Source organism: Plecotus auritus (genome assembly GCF_963455305.1).
Source record: "Plecotus auritus genome assembly, chromosome: 2".
Lineage (NCBI taxonomy): Eukaryota > Metazoa > Chordata > Mammalia > Chiroptera > Vespertilionidae > Plecotus > Plecotus auritus.
Genome location: NC_137771.1, coordinates 18646852 through 18664484, shown reverse-complemented (window position 1 = coordinate 18664484; position 17633 = coordinate 18646852). Strand labels below are relative to the sequence as shown.

General features: G+C 38.7%; 1 protein-coding gene across 23 annotated transcripts in view; it reads right to left on the bottom strand.

Annotated features, from left to right (window-relative positions):
• The window catches only part of EPB41 (erythrocyte membrane protein band 4.1), a 158405-nt gene that overhangs the window by 63817 nt on the left and 76955 nt on the right, over positions 1 to 17633 (bottom strand). For all 23 annotated transcript variants that reach the window (XM_080658239.1, XM_080658241.1, XM_080658242.1 and 20 more), the window contains exons 6-8: positions 16698 to 16773; positions 13950 to 14168; positions 3603 to 3690 (exon numbers count right to left, since the gene is read on the bottom strand). In XM_080658239.1, coding sequence (XP_080514365.1) covers positions 3603 to 3690; positions 13950 to 14168; positions 16698 to 16773 — 383 coding nt within the window. The remainder of the gene's footprint in view (positions 1 to 3602; positions 3691 to 13949; positions 14169 to 16697; positions 16774 to 17633) is intronic.

Below are 17633 nucleotides of genomic sequence, written 5' to 3'. Positions count from 1 at the left end.
ATCAAGATAGAGGGAATCATTGATTCACTGCCTCCAGCAGCCCCCCTATTAGGGATCAAACCTGAAACCCAGGCATGTGCCCTGACTGGGAATCAAACTGCAACCTCCTGGTTCATAAGTCAACACTCAACCACTGAGCAACACTAGCCAGGCTTTTTTTTTTTTTTATGATAAAGTGATCATCCTTTCAAAAATCATGGTAAGTAAAGGAATTAACTTTATTACTATACTAGAGGCCCAGTGCACGAAATTCATGCACAGGGGTGTGTGTCCCTCAGCCCAGCCTGCACCCTCTCCAATCTGGGACCCCTAGAGGGATGTCCGACTGCCCATTTAGGCCTGATCCCAGTAGGATTGGGCCTAAACGGGCAGTCGGACATCCCTCTCACAATCCAGGACTGCTGGCTCCCAACTGCTCACCTGCCTGCCTTCCTGATTGCCCCTAGCCGCTTCTGCCTGCCAGCCTGATCACCCCCTAACCACTCCCCTGCCAGCCTGATTGATGCCTAACTGCTCCCCGGCCGGCCTGTTTGCCCCCAACTGCCCTCCCTTGCAGGCCTGGTCCCACCCAACTGCCCTCCCCTGCAGGCCTGGGTCCCCCCCAACTGCCCTTCCCTGCAGGCCTGGTCGCCCCTAACTTCCCTCCTCTGCTGGCCTGGTCACCCCTAACTGCCCTCCCCTGCAGGCCTGATTGGCCACAACTGCCCTCCCTTGAAGGCCTGGTCCCTCCCAACTGCCCTCCACTGCTGGCCATCTTGTGGTGGCCATCTTGTGTCCACATGGGGGCAGCCATCTTGTGTGTTGGAGTGGTGGTCAATTTGCATATTACTCTTTTATTAGATAGGATAGAGGCCTGGTGCACGGGTGGGGGGCCAGCTGGTTTGCCCTGAAGGGTGTCCCAGATCAGGGTGGGGGTTCCCTTGGGGCATGGGGTGGCCTGGGCGAGGGACCTATGGTGGTTTGCAGGCCGGCCATGCCCCCCGGCAACCCAAGCGGAGGCCCTGGTATCTGGGATTTATTTATCTTCTATAATTGAAACTTTGTAGCCTTGAGCGGAACCAAGCCTCCTGCTTGCTCCATGGCCACAGCCATTTTTGTTGGGATTTATTTATCTTCTATAATTGAAACTTCGTAGCCTTGAGTGAAGGCCAGGGTGTGAAGAAAGCTTGGCTTCCTCCATCGCCAGGGGCAACCCAAGCCTCCTGCTCGCTCTGTGGTCGCAGCCATCTTGGTTGGGTTAATTTGCATACTCGCTCCTGATTGGCTGGTGAGCGTGGCTTGTGGGTGTAGCAGAGTGATGGTTGATTTGCATATTACTCTTTTATTAGATAGGATAAACTTAATGTGAGAGAATTGCAGGTTCTTATAATTATTATGTTAAGTATATTAAATTATAAATATCCCCAAGTCAAGAAAGAACAGTGAGATAAAACATAGTCACATTTACATGCCTCTTTTCTTAAAGAAAAATTTAAAAATTAAATGTTAATCATCTATACACTGAGTGGCCAGATTATTATGATCTCTGAATGCATATATATATATATTAGAGGCCCAGTGCATGAATTCGTGCATGGGTGGGGTCCGGCCAGCCTGGCCAGGGGGAGGGGACATGAGCAGTTGGCCGGCCTGCCTAATGGTTGAACTCCTGGTCAAGGGGACAATTTGCATATTAGCCTTTTATTATATAGGATATACACTGAGTGGCCAGATTATTATGCGTTCAGAGATCATAATAATCTGGCCACTCAATGTATGTCTGCAACTCAAGGAAATTAAATTTCACCTAAGTTAATTTCTACAGATGATTACTTATTTAGATAGGTAATCAAAACCTAGAGTTAAAGGTTTCTTGACTAATTCTTTTCCTCAAATGGGGATAGAAAAACATATTAGTGCCTACATGTGTACGTGTAAGCACAATCGAGAAGCAGAAATTATATAGAGCTCCAATTCAATAACTATGTAACTGAGAATTTCCCAGAAGATGTCCTCTTAAGTTCTTAAAGCCTGTAGGTATAACAATATCTCTCAATTATATGTTCTGAAGAAACAATTTGCTTCACAACATTTGGGAAAGGAACATGTTATCTGACTCCTCTATTCATTCCAGATAATTACTGAATCAACAGCCAGCCTCCAGCAGGAATTAAGAGCAAAACCAAACAATTTCAGTTCTGGAAATATAGCTATTCTAATATACTCATCTTCCTACCATCTACTTTACAGATTCACAGATTACATAGATTCAAAGTTATAGTGCCCAGCCCAAAACAATCTGGAACAACATCTTTAGAAAAACCACTAACATGCAATGAAATTGTAATAGAATTAATGTAAATTAAGGAAGAGACTTCAGATATCAGATATTCACATTGGGAGAAGCTTGAAAGGTCACTTTAGTCCAATCACCCAAGTAACTATACTGCCTACCATGGGATACCTCTGACTATAATAGAGAGCTCACTATCTTATAAGGTAGCCCATCCCTTCTTTGAATAGCTTTGACTGTTAGACAATTTGTCAAACTATGCTGAACAGAATTTCCCTGTAGTTTACTTTACTGGCTCTAGTTTTATATCTTAGAGCCATAGTAAAATCTATATCTCACATACCAATCCTTTAAATGCATGAAGACAGGATATTATGTCTTTCCAACTTTCTCTTCTGTGGGCTAAGTATCCCTATTCCTTTAATTATTTCTCATTGGACATCGTTTTAAGTCCCCTCTTCATGCATCCTAGTTAAGTTCCTCTATGAAACTCTGATCATCCCTTGAGCCCTTTCCCTCACAAACTCCTCAACCTCCCAGCCATTTCAGTAGCTGAAGATGAGAGAAGTCAAGCATCTGCCCTTAAGTATTCATTCTATTAGGCTGTATTAAACAGAACTAGGATTAAAGCTCAACTTTCCAATATCATAACCCAGTGGTTCTCAAATGAGCCACTTTTGTTCATGCCATGTGCACTAGAATCACCTGGACAGATTGATTAAACAGATTGCTGGGTTCTACCCACCAAGTTTCTTATTCAGTAATTCTGGGATGGGGCCTGGAGTGTGCATTTCTAACAAGTTCCTCAATAATGCTAAATGCTGGTTCAGAGATCACACTTTGAGAACCACTACCTTAGGCCAATGGTTCTCAGATTCAAACATAGATGAGAATCATTTGGGATGCTTATTAAATCTAGAAATTTAGCCTTTCCTCCAAAATAATTCAGTAAATCTGGGAGGAGTTTAGGAATCTGCATAGTTAGTAAACACTCCAATTCAGACATATGTGACATTGGCTGTGAAACATACGCGGATGCCACGCAACATTTTCAAATATATCGGTATTTTAGGAAAACAATTTCTTTTGCTCTAGATATTATTTTGATAGCTTGGATGCGAAACTTGAATTCTAATGGTGGAATTACAAAGGGGCAATTCATTTTAATACTTGATACACTTGATTGATTCAATTCATAGACTTAAAAGTCTAACAAGAATTCTTCTCTCTTTACAATGTTTTATAATAATAACCCCAGATAAAGGTTGGTGAGAAGTATTATATGGCACAGGTCTGATACATGCATGTTAATAAAGGCCAAAGTTATTACCTTTGCTTTATGAAGGTCAACACCATACATAGACAACTTTTTGGCATTCTCAAGAAATTCCAGGTCAGCTTGAGCTGGAGTCATGGACCTTTGAAAGAATACAAATTTAAAACTCTTTCAGTGTCACAGTGTCAACATTTGCAGTAACATTTGTATAATTGTATTTTATATAAACATATAAACATATATACCAATATGTATGTATAGGCCATAGTTCTGAAAGAAGAATATTATGGAAAATGACTCTTAAAATAAGAGATCTTAGAACAACAGAAAGTCCACCAAAAAGCTATCAGGAAAAAAAAAGTAAAAAAAAATCCTACTAAACAATTTCCTTAAAGCAGCCTCATCCACCATCAGTTCTGCCCCTTCCTCTCCTCAGCCTTTTTCCCTACACACATAAACTCCTCCCACTAATTTTTCTTGCTAAAGGGGTGACTAAATTAAATCCTCTGAGGGCATGGTACAATTTACAATATCTTCTTAGCTGCTTTTTTCTCTCCATACCCCTGAATGGAGTTACTATGAAAATTAAACAGAAGGGCAGCTGAAGTTACTTAACTGGAGACTCTTAATGAGGACAGGCTTGATGAAAAAAAAAATTCTAACAGATGGTGTTCCTGCCCACTGATCTAAACAAAATAAATTGGTTAATAGAAGCATGTAGATAATGGAGCTGCTTTCTCTGTTATTAAGATGTCTTCATTACTAGGCATATAATGAATTTGATTTGTTTGAAAACAATCAGTCTCAATGCCTAAACACTCACTGTGATGGTCTTTCCTTCTCCTTTTTAACTTTCTTTTTTTCCCCAAAAAGATCTCACGAGCAGTTATGTTGAAGAGGAAGATATCACTCCTAGTGCTGCACAATTCAGACCAATCAAATATAACTTCACAGCAACAACAATGCATCCACAACCCCAAAGAAAAACATGGAAATGCCTGTTTCCCATAAGACTGCCTCCAGCTATACAAAGCAGCAGTGGCCTATTCATTTAACAGGAGGAAAAGTCTCTTTCAAACCCATCTGTCTTTACCCTCATTAAAAAGAACAAAGGGTTCCTTGGAACAACAACCAAAAAAAAAAAAAAAAAAAAAAATCTCAGGAGAGAGGAGCAGAATTGTTCATGTCACAGCCTCCCTGAATAAACTGCTTTTCACAAGCCCTACACTGTCACACCTGAATTCTATTTATTAATAGATCTGAAATTGGAGAAAAGAAAATTAAGACATTTATAAATCTGTATAGTGAAGTCATTAAAAACATAGGAAAGTTTTATAGTTTTTCCACCCCACATAAGTTATAAACTTTTATAGATATAAGAATCATTTCATGGTTTTTGTAGTTACTATTATCTGTGGCTTGAATTTTAGGATTTTTAAAATATACACTGAGTGGCCAGATTATTGAATTTTAGGATTTTTTAAATATACACTGAGTGGCCAGATTATTATGCGTTCAGAGATCATAATAATCTGACCACTCAGTGTATATATTTTTATTGATTTCAGAGAGAAAGGGAGAGGGAGAAAGAGATAGAAACATTAATAATGAGAGAGAATCTCAATTGGCTGCCTCCTGCATGCAACCAGGGCTTATGCCCTGGCCAGAATCGAACCAGTGACCTCTTGGTTCCTGGGTCAGTGCTCAATCGCTCAATCGCTGAACCACACCCGGCTGGGTGAATTTTAGGATTTTGAAGCTGGAATGGAGCTTGAACATTGCAGAGTCCAACACTTTCATTTTGCTGATGAAATAAAAAAGGCCCTGAGGGATCACATAGTCATGGGCAAGTTATGACTCCTTGTTTAAGGCAGCAGGATTTAGTAGGACTCAAGTTATATTGCTTGAACTGGAATGCTGGCTCCTACACTGAAAAAGTAGTGACCTGCTGTCTTCTTCAATATCTGAACTATAAAATCAAAATCAATATAATAATTACTTTTTTCTTTGCTGAATGAATGTGACTGGTAGGACAAAATTAGGTAATGGTTGTGAAACTGCTTTGTAAAATATAAATATTTATTTTTTTTATTGCAACAGTGATATATCTTATGCAGCTCATAAAAGAGAAATAATTTTGACCACTTGAATTTGAAGACAAATTTTAAAACAATTATGATGAAATCTTCCCTATACTCACTCCTCCAACTCTAAGGGACAATAATGGGGTCAATCAATTTGAGTACAGATTTAAATTTCAAACTATGTGGTCAAATGCTTTTCTGAGTAAGCATGCTTTAAAATTGTATTATGGGCAGGTAGTAAGAAGAGATCTTTAAATTTAAAGATATAACTTTCCACCCTAGCGGTCTGGCTCAGTGGATAGAGTGTCAGCCTGCAGACTGAAGGGATACAGGTTCGACTCCTGTCAAGGGCACATGCCTAGGTGGGGGGGGGGGGGGGGGAGGAGGGGCTTGCAGGAGGCAGCCAATCAATGATTCCCTCTCATCATTGATGTTTCTATCTCTCCCTCTTCCCTCCTCTCTGAAATCAATAAAAATATATTTTAAAAAATAAAATAAATAGAAATAAAGATATAACTTGCCTGTTAGTTTAAAATAATATAATTAAAAAATTCTGAAACACACTTAAACTTGAAAGTTACCTATAATATGAAAACTAATACAAGGTAATGCTGAATGTAAACTGTAATTGAAAAATAAATTTTTAAAAGTTACCTATAATTACAAGTAATATTTTCCTGAACCTTGAGAGTAAATTGTCAACCTGATGACCCATCACTTCCAAATATTTTAGTATGTAATTCCTACAAACAAGGACATTCTCCTACATAACCTCAATATAGTTGTCAAAACTAGGAAATATTTTCTAAAATATATTCTTATTGATTTCAGAGAGGAAGGGAGAGGAAGAGAGAGAGATAGAAACATCAATGACGGAGAATCATCGATCGGCTGCCTCCAGCACACCCCCTACTAGGGATTGAGCCTGCAACCTGGGCATGTGCCTTGACCAGGAATGGAACTGTGACTTCCTGGTTCATATGTTGACACTCAACCACTGAGCCACACTGGCCGGGCAGGAAATATTAATACATACTGCCATCTAACCCCCAGACTTCATTCAAGGTTAGCCAGTTTCAAAAATGTTCTGTATAGTCAAAGGATCCAGATTAGCATCACAAGTTTCATTTAGTTCATGTCTCCTTAGTCTTCTTCAGTCTGGAACAGTTCCTTAATCTTTGTTTCATAATCTTAACCTTTGGAAGATGAGAGAATCATTGATCGGCTGCCTCCTGCACGCCCCCTACTGGGGATGGAGACCACAACCCAGGCATGTGCCCTTGACCAGAATCAAACCTGGGATCATTTAGTCTGCAGGCCGACGCTCTATCCACTGAGCCAGACTGGCTAGAACCATGGCCATCTTCTTCATCCTACTCAGGCTTCAACACCTGTATCAGGTACCACCCATACGGGTGCCCTCCACCCGATGCAGGCCTTAGCCCCATGTGGATGCCTTTCTCATTCTGCTTTGCCAACTAACATATGACGGACCTCTTCATCCTATTTGAGCTCTGACTTTTCATGCCAGGCTGCACACTCATCCCCATGAAGACTCTCCCCACCCTGCTTAGGCCTGAATATTGCCAGCCAGACTGCCCTCCTGCACGTATGACTATCTTGCTCTGTCCCACCTATTCGTTTTAAAACAAAATTGTTTAAGGAAGCCTTTTCTGATTATAAAAATCATATATGTTCATCGTATAAAATTTGGAAAGTATCATTAGGAACACAGGAAAAAAATCTCCTATAATCCCACCATCCACAGACATCTGTGCATGTAAATAAAACATTTTCTAAATGTAATATCATATATCAAACAAAGTATTTTTAACTTAAAATTTTAAAGATCATGGCTTTTCCCAGGTTTTCCAAGACTCTTGAAAGTAATAACAAATTAGCTGGGAAGAGATTAGGTATCTCTAAACCATTCAGAGTACTGTCATGAATTTATTAAATACCACCTAATAATTTACTTCTTGAAAGTACTGCAGCCTATGAAGTGCCTAACCAGGAAGCTTTGGCACTGGTTAACTCTTGCTCATTATAAAGGAAAGTTAGAACAAAGTTTCCCTGTATTTATTTTGAGCAAGTGGGGTCAGGATATATAGCCATTCAGTGAGTTCCAGTTTTATATGACAGACATTTAATAATGTTTCTTATATCTCTTAATTAAGGACTGTGATTTCAAATAATTAAGGGGGGCAACTGACAAGTCCTACTATCCATAAATGGAGGGCAATTAATTTTTAAAGCGTGATGTGTTCGTGTAAATTTAAAGTGTTAATTATAGCTTCAAAGTCTCTGTCTGGGCACAGGGCCATCACTGAGAGTTCCATGTAAGTGGCTATCTCTGCCTTATCTGAGGAGCAGGGTGGTATTTGCTTGTGCTTTTCCATGCCTAGTAAATGCTCTGCCCAAGCAGAAGTTTCTTTGGATTGTTTAAAATGTCATGTTGTTGGACATAATTAAAATCCCCATTTGGCCCTCGATGGTTTGGCTCAGTGGACAGAGCATTGACCTGCAGACTGAAGGGTCCCCAGTTCGATTCCAGTCAAGGGCATGTACCTCGGTGGCAGGCTCGATCCCTGGCCCTCTCACATTGATGTTTCTCTCTCTGTATCTCTCCCCTTCTCTTTCATTCTCTAAAAAATCAATGGAAAAAATATCCTCGGGTGAGGATTAACAAAACAAAAAACAAACCTTCTGTATATAACCAATTGGCTTTCTGTTTGTGAGGGTTACAAATTGTTCTAAGAAGAACAAAGTAAATTCCAAGATGACAGACTGCAAATCCACTATTGCTCAATCTACCCGTGTACCTAACAGAACATCAACTGAACCATAGCCATTGGTCCTCAGATCATTTCACCTTTTGGGGTTTAAATTCTGTTAAGTTCCAAAGAGGTGTCCTCTAAACCCAAACTCATATTCATCACATAAAATAGGGATAAGAATTATCATTATCCTAGCAAACATATGAATTCTCACTGTATACTAATCATTATACTAAGCACTTTACATGAACTTTATGGTTTAACAATAATAAAATTCACATTATCACCCATATTTTTGAGATCAGAATACCGCAGCTTAGAGCACTTACGCAACTTACTAAGAATCACAAAGCTAATAAGGAATGTGTCTGAATTCAAAGTAAGAGAGCCTGACTCCAGAGCCCATGCTTCTGTCTTACTACCTAACTCAGTGGCTCTCAAAAACTTCTTTACCTCAGGATCCCTTCATTCTCTTAACTATTATTGAGGACTTCAAAAAGCTTTCCTTTAGCCGAAACCGGTTTGGCTCAGTGGATAGAGCGTCGGCCTGCGGACTCAGGGGTCCCAGGTTCGATTCCGGTCAAGGGCATGTACTGTGGTTGCGGGCACATCCCCAGTGGGGGGTGTGCAGGAGGCAGCTGATCGATGTTTCTCTCTCATCGATGTTTCTAGCTCTCTATCCCTCTCCCTTCCTCTCTGTAAAATATCAATAAAATATATTAAAAAAAAAAAAAAAAAAAGCTTTCCTTTATGTCAGTGATTTTCAACCAGGTTTAAGCCTAAAATATTTTGTTAACTAAAATAACTTGAAATTCTTTAATTTGTCAATCTAAATGAATCAAAACTCTTGTAAATCAGAAGCAAAGAATTTTTAAAACATGCAATAGTTGACCTCTTTTCCCTTAGATCAGTGGTCGGCAAACTGCGGCTCGCGAGCCACATGCGGCTCTTTGGCCCCTTGAGTGTGGCTCTTCCACAAAATACCACGACCTGGGCGAGTCTATTTTGAAGAAGTGGCGTTAGAAGAAGTTTAAGTTTAAAAAATTTGGCTCTCAAAAGAAATTTCAATCATTTGTACTGTTGATATTTGGCTCTGTTGACTAATGAATTTGCCGACCACGGCCTTAGATTATCAAATTAAAAAAACCACAACAGCCAACACAACTATAGTGGTCCAGTGTGAATGAATCACAATTATACCTACTTTTTTTGTGCCACAGAATTTGAGTAATTAGTTTATGTGCCATGAGATGGAAAAGGCTGAAAATTGCTGCTTTATGTAGGTTATTTCTATCAATATTTACTATATTGAAAATTAAAACTAACAAAAATTTATAATATTTATTAAATCTTTAACACTAAACTCATATTTTAACATAACTTTTTGTGTGAAAAATAACAATATTTTCTAAAAAGATAGTAAAAAAGGACATTGTTTTACATATTTACAAATTTTAAAAATGTCTTGATTCTCTTATCTACTTCTGCATTCAATTTGTTGTAATAAGTTGACTTTGTTATAATATATGACATGTTATATGATATAATATGTGTCTCACAAAGATACATAGTTAGAAAAGGATTTATAATTTTAAATAATCTTCTTTGATACTATACAAAAATCCAACAATGGCAGTTTCTTAAAGGTTAGTTGCAATACAAAATCTGAAAACATATCAATGAATTTTTATACTGTTACTTTGATCTATCTTGCATTTTAAATGGACCTTTTTTACCCATGCATGATTTACATCATGCACTTCATACCTGAAAAACATTGGTTCACTGAGTAATAATGCACATTTTCCAAATGTTGACACATTTCAGTGTATGATATTAAAAAAAAAATCACATTTATTAAAATCACTACAACTTCCTCAGAAAAGCCTTTAAGTATTTGGAAATTGTCAAGATCATTGACAAATACAAGTTTTCCAAAATTCCAATTTTCACTTGAAAGCTTGAATTTTATCATGAGCAACAAATACTGTCAGTTGTTTACTAATCCTAAATGTACTGGCTCTCTTCACTTTTAAGAAAAGGTCTTCCAAATAACCAAGTCTGAATAATCATAGTCATTTTTAAAATATATTTTTATTGATTTCAGAGAAGAAGGAAGAGGGAGAGATAGAAACATCAATGATGAGAATCACTGATTGGCTGCCTCCTTCACGCTCCCTACTGGGGATCAAGCCCACAACCTGTGTATGTATCCTTGACTGGAATTGAGCCTGGGACCTTTCAGTCTGCAGGCCAACTCTCTATCCACTGAGCAAACCCAGCTAGAGTCACAGTCATTTTTTCAAGTAAAAATTGTGTTCATAAAAAAGGTGGCCAGCCCTGTCCGGTTTGGTCAGTGGTTAGCAAGTCAGCCCTTGGGCCAAAGGGTTGTGGATTTGATTCCCGGTCAAGGACATGTAGCTCAGTTGCAGGTTTGATCCTGGCCCAGTTGGGGTGCATGTAGGAGGCAACCAATGTGTCTCTTGCATCTCTCTCTCTCTCTCTTCCTACCCCTCCCTCCCTCCTTTCCTTTCTTCATCCCTCTTCCCTCTCTTGCACTCTCTAAAGATCAATGGAAGAAATATCCTCAGGTGAAGATTTAAAAAAAAAAGTGGCTAATTCAGCTCACAATTCAAAACAATTACGCAGATGCTTTCCTCAAGACAACTGTTGTACCTCAGTATATAGCAGAACTGCTTTATTTAACCACAAAGAATATCACATAGAAATGTATTTAAGATTTAATAAAATTAATACTTTTTACTTCCTCATCAATAAAATTTCTAAGTGAACTGGCCCTTTCAGTCTTATTTCTAACTTCAAGTTAAAAAGTAAAATAAAATTGCCTGTCTGTAAAGAATATAATAACAACTAGTACAGTTTGATGTCATTGCCTTTATTTGTGCTCCATCCATTTCAATACATTGAACAAGGCAAATACCATCTTAGTATTGTTATAAAAATAATTTTAACCTTAAAAAAGTCTTGAAGACCACAAGGCTGGCCTAACTCAAAAGGTGGTTATAAAGATTAAATGTGATATTGTATGTAAAGTGCTCAGCATAATATCTGGCACATAATAATACACAATAATTAGCTGCTTATAATCCTATATAATAAAGAGCTAATATGTTAATTAGACCGAACAGCAGTGAGACTGTCCAGGTGACCTTCTGGAGGAAGCGGGGGCTGCAAGGGACAGCCGAGGCTGTGAGGGCCAGCCAGGGCTGAGAGGGCCGAGCCGCTTGCACAAATTTCGTGCATCGGGCCTCTAGTTATTATGATGATTGCGTAACAATACTACAAAGGAGAATCAAGCATTGGATAACCTGAGATTCTATTATGATCAAATAACCATTAAAAAATCATCAGAGATTTAAAAAAATCATCAGAGATAGATTTAAGGCATCAATCATAATCTGACACCATCTGCTGTTTGGCTAACAGCAACAGTAAAGTATTTTCTTTTACTATTTTACTGATTACCCAAAATTATACTATCAACAATAAAAATTATTTTTAAACCAAAAAGAACATTCTCCTACAATCCTGACATTCTAACACATCAAATTACATTAACTGATTGTTTCTTTCTATTATTTGCTTTTGCATGGATATATGTGTGTGAATATATATATTTTATACATATAAAATTTTCTAGAATCATAATCAGAAATAAATAAAAGTATTAAAAATATATTTAAGGATAATGTAAGATCCTTAAGTTATAATCATTAACAAGTTGAAAATGGTATATTTAGGGGGTCCTAGATATTAGTGTTCCTTTGGAAATAGGTGACCCCAGGAGAATAGGGTTATTCTTACAAGGCTATTGCTATATAGGTTGTAGATTTAAAATCCTTATGGTTCTTGTGACTGATGTACACTACAGGGGCAATAAGGCAGCCAGAACTGGGGCAACTTGAGTTAAAGGTCTCTTACTCGAAGCATCTCAATGCATGCAATCCTATTGGAACAATCCAAGGAAAACAAGATTGTTCAATGTCTAGACAGAATACTTGTTAGTACCATGTAAAGCCTATAAGACTATTCTGGATTTCTCAGCAGTGTGACCTTCTGGAACATTGTAACCTACTCATGCCAACCATAACTCAGGGTACTAACTCAAGGCCAAGATCAGACATTCACCTTAGTATGCTAAAGCAGCTTGCAAAATTTAGTTATAGCAAGTCAAATATGGGATGTATGGTAGAAAGAAACACAAATTATATTGGCACTTTAATATTAGCTAACATTTATTAAATTTTTACTATGTAAGACATTGTATTAAGTTTTTCCACACATTATCTTTCCTAATCCTATCAACCACCCTATTTCCTCTGAGGTAAATAATCTCCACCAGACATATAAAAAACCCGAGGCTCAGAGAAATTAAATGAATGACCCAAAGTCCCAAGGCCAGGACCAAGCAGAGCCAAAAATGTAATCCAGCTCAGTATGACCATAAATCCTGCTTTTGATCAATGTATTTTGCTACCTCCCAACATTACCAATTATTTCCATGAGAAAAAGTAGTAACTTTAATAAAGACTTTAAAAAATACCTCCAGGGTTTCATGGACCCTCTGAAGTCTATCTATGTATATAGACCCCAAGTTAAGAAACCCTGCACTAATGAGGACAGTGGGGGGGAGGTAAGGGCAGAAGGTGGGGTGGGAAATGGGGGGAGGGGAGCTATGGGGGGAAAAAGGAGAAATAATTGTAATAATCTGAATAAAGATTTATTTAAAAAAAAAAAAAAAGAAAGAAACCCTGCACTAGAATCTCAGGACACTTAATATAGTATAAGTTTAAAATTTGAAAAAATAAGGTATAGCAATCCTATATAATAAAAGGCTAATATGCAAATCGACCAAACAGCAGAACAACCTGTCGCTATGACACGCACTGATCACCATAGGGCAGACACTCAACACAAGAGCTGCCCCCTGGTGGTCAGTGCGCTCCCACAGGGGAAGCACCGCTCAGCCAGAAGCCCTGAGCCGGGCTCACGGCTGGCGAGCTAGCAGCAGTGGTGGGAGCCTCTCCCGCCTCCCGCCTCCCACCTCCATGACAGCGCTAAGGATGTCCAACTGATGACTTAGGCCCACATGGGGAACAGGTCTAAGCTATCTCTTGGACATCCCCCAAGGTCTCCCAGACTGCAAGAGGGCGTAGGCTGGGCTGAGGGACACTCCCCCCTACCCCCACCCCGAGTGCATGGATTTTGTGTACCCGGCCTCTAGTAATATTAATAGCTACCATTTATTGAGCACCTACTATGTGCCAGAGACATTGTGCTTAGTACTTTACATATATTAGCTCATTTCATTTTCTCCTGCAATGCAACACCCATTACTCTGATGAGAAAACTGAGATCAGAGGACTTAAATGACTTAATAAATTGGGAGGGAATTGAGCTCATGCTGACTCATTCTATGGCACCAGTTCACACTAAAGCAAACAGCAAATTAAGACCAGGTAAAGGGTTTAAACTTACTGCCAAAACAAACACAGAACAAACCCTGGAGACATATTTACCTGTATGACTTATGCAGTTCCATGACTTTCTCTTCAAGTTCCTTGGTCTGATTTGGGGCCAGTTTAAAATCACTAACATAATCCGCACCATGGAGTTCAGGGTCATAATCGCCCAGCTCAGACTGGATGGTATAAGAACCTAGTAATGCTAAAGTTGCAAAGGAACAGGGCAGACGTCCTGCAACTATGTCTTGTCGAAGTTGAAGACATAAATAATATCTATAGCCAAAAGAGAAAAGATGTTACCATATCAGCAATAACATTTACAAAATATAGAGAGAACCACAGGAAGGCTGACTGAGTGGAAATTCTACAACTAGAAGGAAAGAGAAAAGCACACTGAGACTCAGAGGAGCTGCAGGAGGCAGAGGTACTGAGATGCATGCGCGGGGAGAGGACTGGCAACTGAGTGCGCAGCTGGCTTTCTCAAGCGTGAGGGAGACAAAAGCTCCTGACTGCGCTGAACTCCAGTTCCGGGCGAGACTCTGGGGACCCAGACTCATTCGGGGAGAAACTGGACTGTCTGGCAGCGAGCGAAACTCGAAGGCGGCTTTCTCTCAGAGGTGCTTGCTGCGATTATCATGGGACACTGAGACACAGGGGCCTATTAGGGCTGGGCTGACGGGAAACCGATACTATCTGCTCCGCCCTGAGACTCCACCCCATTCAAGCTGAGCACAGAGGCTTTTGCAAGTCTTCTCTCATAAGCGTGTCTCCAGCACAAAAGTTCTCCCAGCGTAGTCACAGCTGATCCTCACAGCCAATTGGCCTGGAGGTCAATTCCTCCCTGTGATTCCAACAACAATCAAGGCTTAACTACAACAAGACTGTGCACACAGCCCACAAAGGGGTGCACCAAGAGTGTCCACCTCAGGTAACTGGGGAGGCTGAGCCACTGGGCCCTATAGGACACCTACCATACAAAGCCACTCTATCAACTCAGGGAAGCAGCCAAAATGTGGAGACAAAGAAACAGGTCACAAATAAAAGAAATGGATGAAAGCAAATGACTGGATATAGAGCTCAAAACCACGATTATAAGGTTTTTCAAGTATTTTCTAGAAAAGGCTGATAAATTTAGCGAGACCCTCGAGGATATGAAAAAGGACCAACTAGAAATTAAGCATACACTAACTGAAATAAAAAATAATATACAGAGATCCAACAGCAGACTAGAGGATCGCAAGAATCAAGTCAAAGATTTGAAATACAAAGAAGCAAAAAAACACTCAACCAGAAAAGCAAAAAGAAAAAAGAATCCAAAAATATGAAGATAGTGTAAAGAGCCTCTGGGACAACTTCAAGCGTACCAACATCCGAATTATGGGAGTGCCAGAAGAAGAGAGAGAGCAAGATACTGAAAACCCACTTGAAGAAATAATGACAGAAAACTTCCCCCACCTGGTGAAATAGACTTACAAGTCCAGGAAGCGCAGAGAACCCCAAACAAAAGGAATCCAAAGAGGACCACACCAAGACACATCATAATTAAAATGCCAAGAGCAAAAGACAAAGAGAGAATATTAAAAGCAGTCCAAGAAAAACAGTTAGTTACCTACAAGGGAGCACCCATACAACTGTCAGCTGATTTCTCAACAGAAACTATGCAGGCCAGATGGGAGTGGCAAGAAATATTCAAAGTGATGAATAGCAAGAACCTACAACCAAGATTACTCTACCCAGCAAAGCTATCATTCAGAACTGAAGGTCAGATAAAGAGCTTCACAGATAAGAAAAAGCTAAAGGAGTTCATCACCACCAAACCAGTATTTTATGAAATGCTGGAAGGTATTCTTTAAGAAGAGGGAGAAGAAGAAAAAGGTAAAGATAAAAATTATGAACAACAAATACATATCTATCAACAAGTGAATCTAAAAATCCAGTGAATAAAAAAATCTGATGAACAGAATGAACTGGTGAATATAATAGAATCAGGGGCATAGAAAGGGAGTGGACTGACAATTCTCGGGGGGAAAGGGTTTGGGGGGTGTGGGAAGAGACTGGACAAAAATTGTACACCTATGAATGAGGACAGTGGAGGGGTGGGTAAGAGCAGAGAGTGGGGTGGGAACCAGACAGAGGGGAGCTATGGGAGAAAAAAGAGGAACAATTTTAATAATCTGAACAATAAAGATTTATTAAATTTAAAAAAAGAAAAAAGAGAAGAGAGGGAAAAAAGTGATTAAGTAAATATGAGATAATATTAATAATTGTTCAATCTAGGTAGTGGGTTTATGGTTGCTTCTTGTTCTTTTCTGTGTGTTTGAAAATTTCCCATGTTTCTTTTTTAAACTGTAACTATGTTGGAGTCATTGTTGGAAAGAAGTTTAAAAGAAAAGAGAGAAAGTCTGAAGGAGGTAAAGAAACTAATGTTTTGTTGAGTGCAGTAAGAACCATACATATATTAACTCATCTAACTTGCATAAAAATAATTTGTGAGGGGGGGAATTATTGCTAGATTATAAGATGAGGAGTCAGCCTCAAAAGGTAAGCTTGCTCAATGTTAGGTAGTAATAAAGGCTGTTTGGCTCTGAAATTGGGCCTTTCACACTGCTTTGCCAAATATAGACATTGCCCTTCATATTCAAAGATGACATTATTGATACATTTTCACTAGAATATGATCAGAAAACTTTTTATCTTATGTTTAATAGCTCATCATTTTCCTTCAATTCTGAAGAAAAATTCCCAGAATTTATGATAATGAGAATTACTTATTACATATTTAACTATCAGTAAATTGTTTACCTTGTTATATCTTCTGTTAACTGTGCTGGGTCAGGTGGATAAAATTTTACATTAAATGTGAAATTCCAAGGGATACCTGTAAAAATAAACGCAAAAGAATTTTATGCTTATGCCTAAGTTTCTGTTAGAAATACCTAAAAATATTCTATTTTTCCTGAGGTTTTAATATTTTCATGCTTTGTAAATGAGATATTTTTATAAAATTTGTTTAGATACCACTTAATAGGTAAAGTCAGAGGATCTAATTTTTCTTTTATTCAACTTAATATAGTTTTATTTACAAAAGACTAAAATATATAGGCAAAATAATAAGAAGGAAACCATCTTATAGGTAGACATGTTTTTATCAATAGTTTTCAAAATATGATCTATTTACCTCTATGGGTGCTCAGAGGTCATATGAACGATACATGAGTGTTCTCTTCTGGCATTAGCATTATTTATTTGTGACATCTCTCAATATAGGCATACCTCATTTTATTGAACTTTGCTTTATCGCACTTTGTATATAGTGTTTTTGTTTTTATAAATTAAAGATTTGTGGCAACCCCACATCAAGCAAGTCTATTGGCACCATTTTTCCAACAGGTTTAGATAATGGTTTGCATTTTTTAGCAATAAAGTATTTTTTAAAATTCTTTATTGTTTAAAGTATTACATATATCTCCTTTTTCCCCCATTGACCTCTCCCCGGCCACTCCCACCCCCCCAGCACATGTCCTCACCCCCCTAGTGTGCGTCCATTGGTTATGCTTATATGCATGCATACAAGTCCTTTGGTTGATCTCTTAACACCCCCCCAACCCTCCCCTGCCTTCCCTCTGAGGTTTGACGATCTGTTCGATGCTTCTCTGTCTCTGGATCTACTTTTGTTCATCAGTTTATGTTGTTCATTATATTCCACAAATGAGTGAGATCATGTGATATTTATCTTTC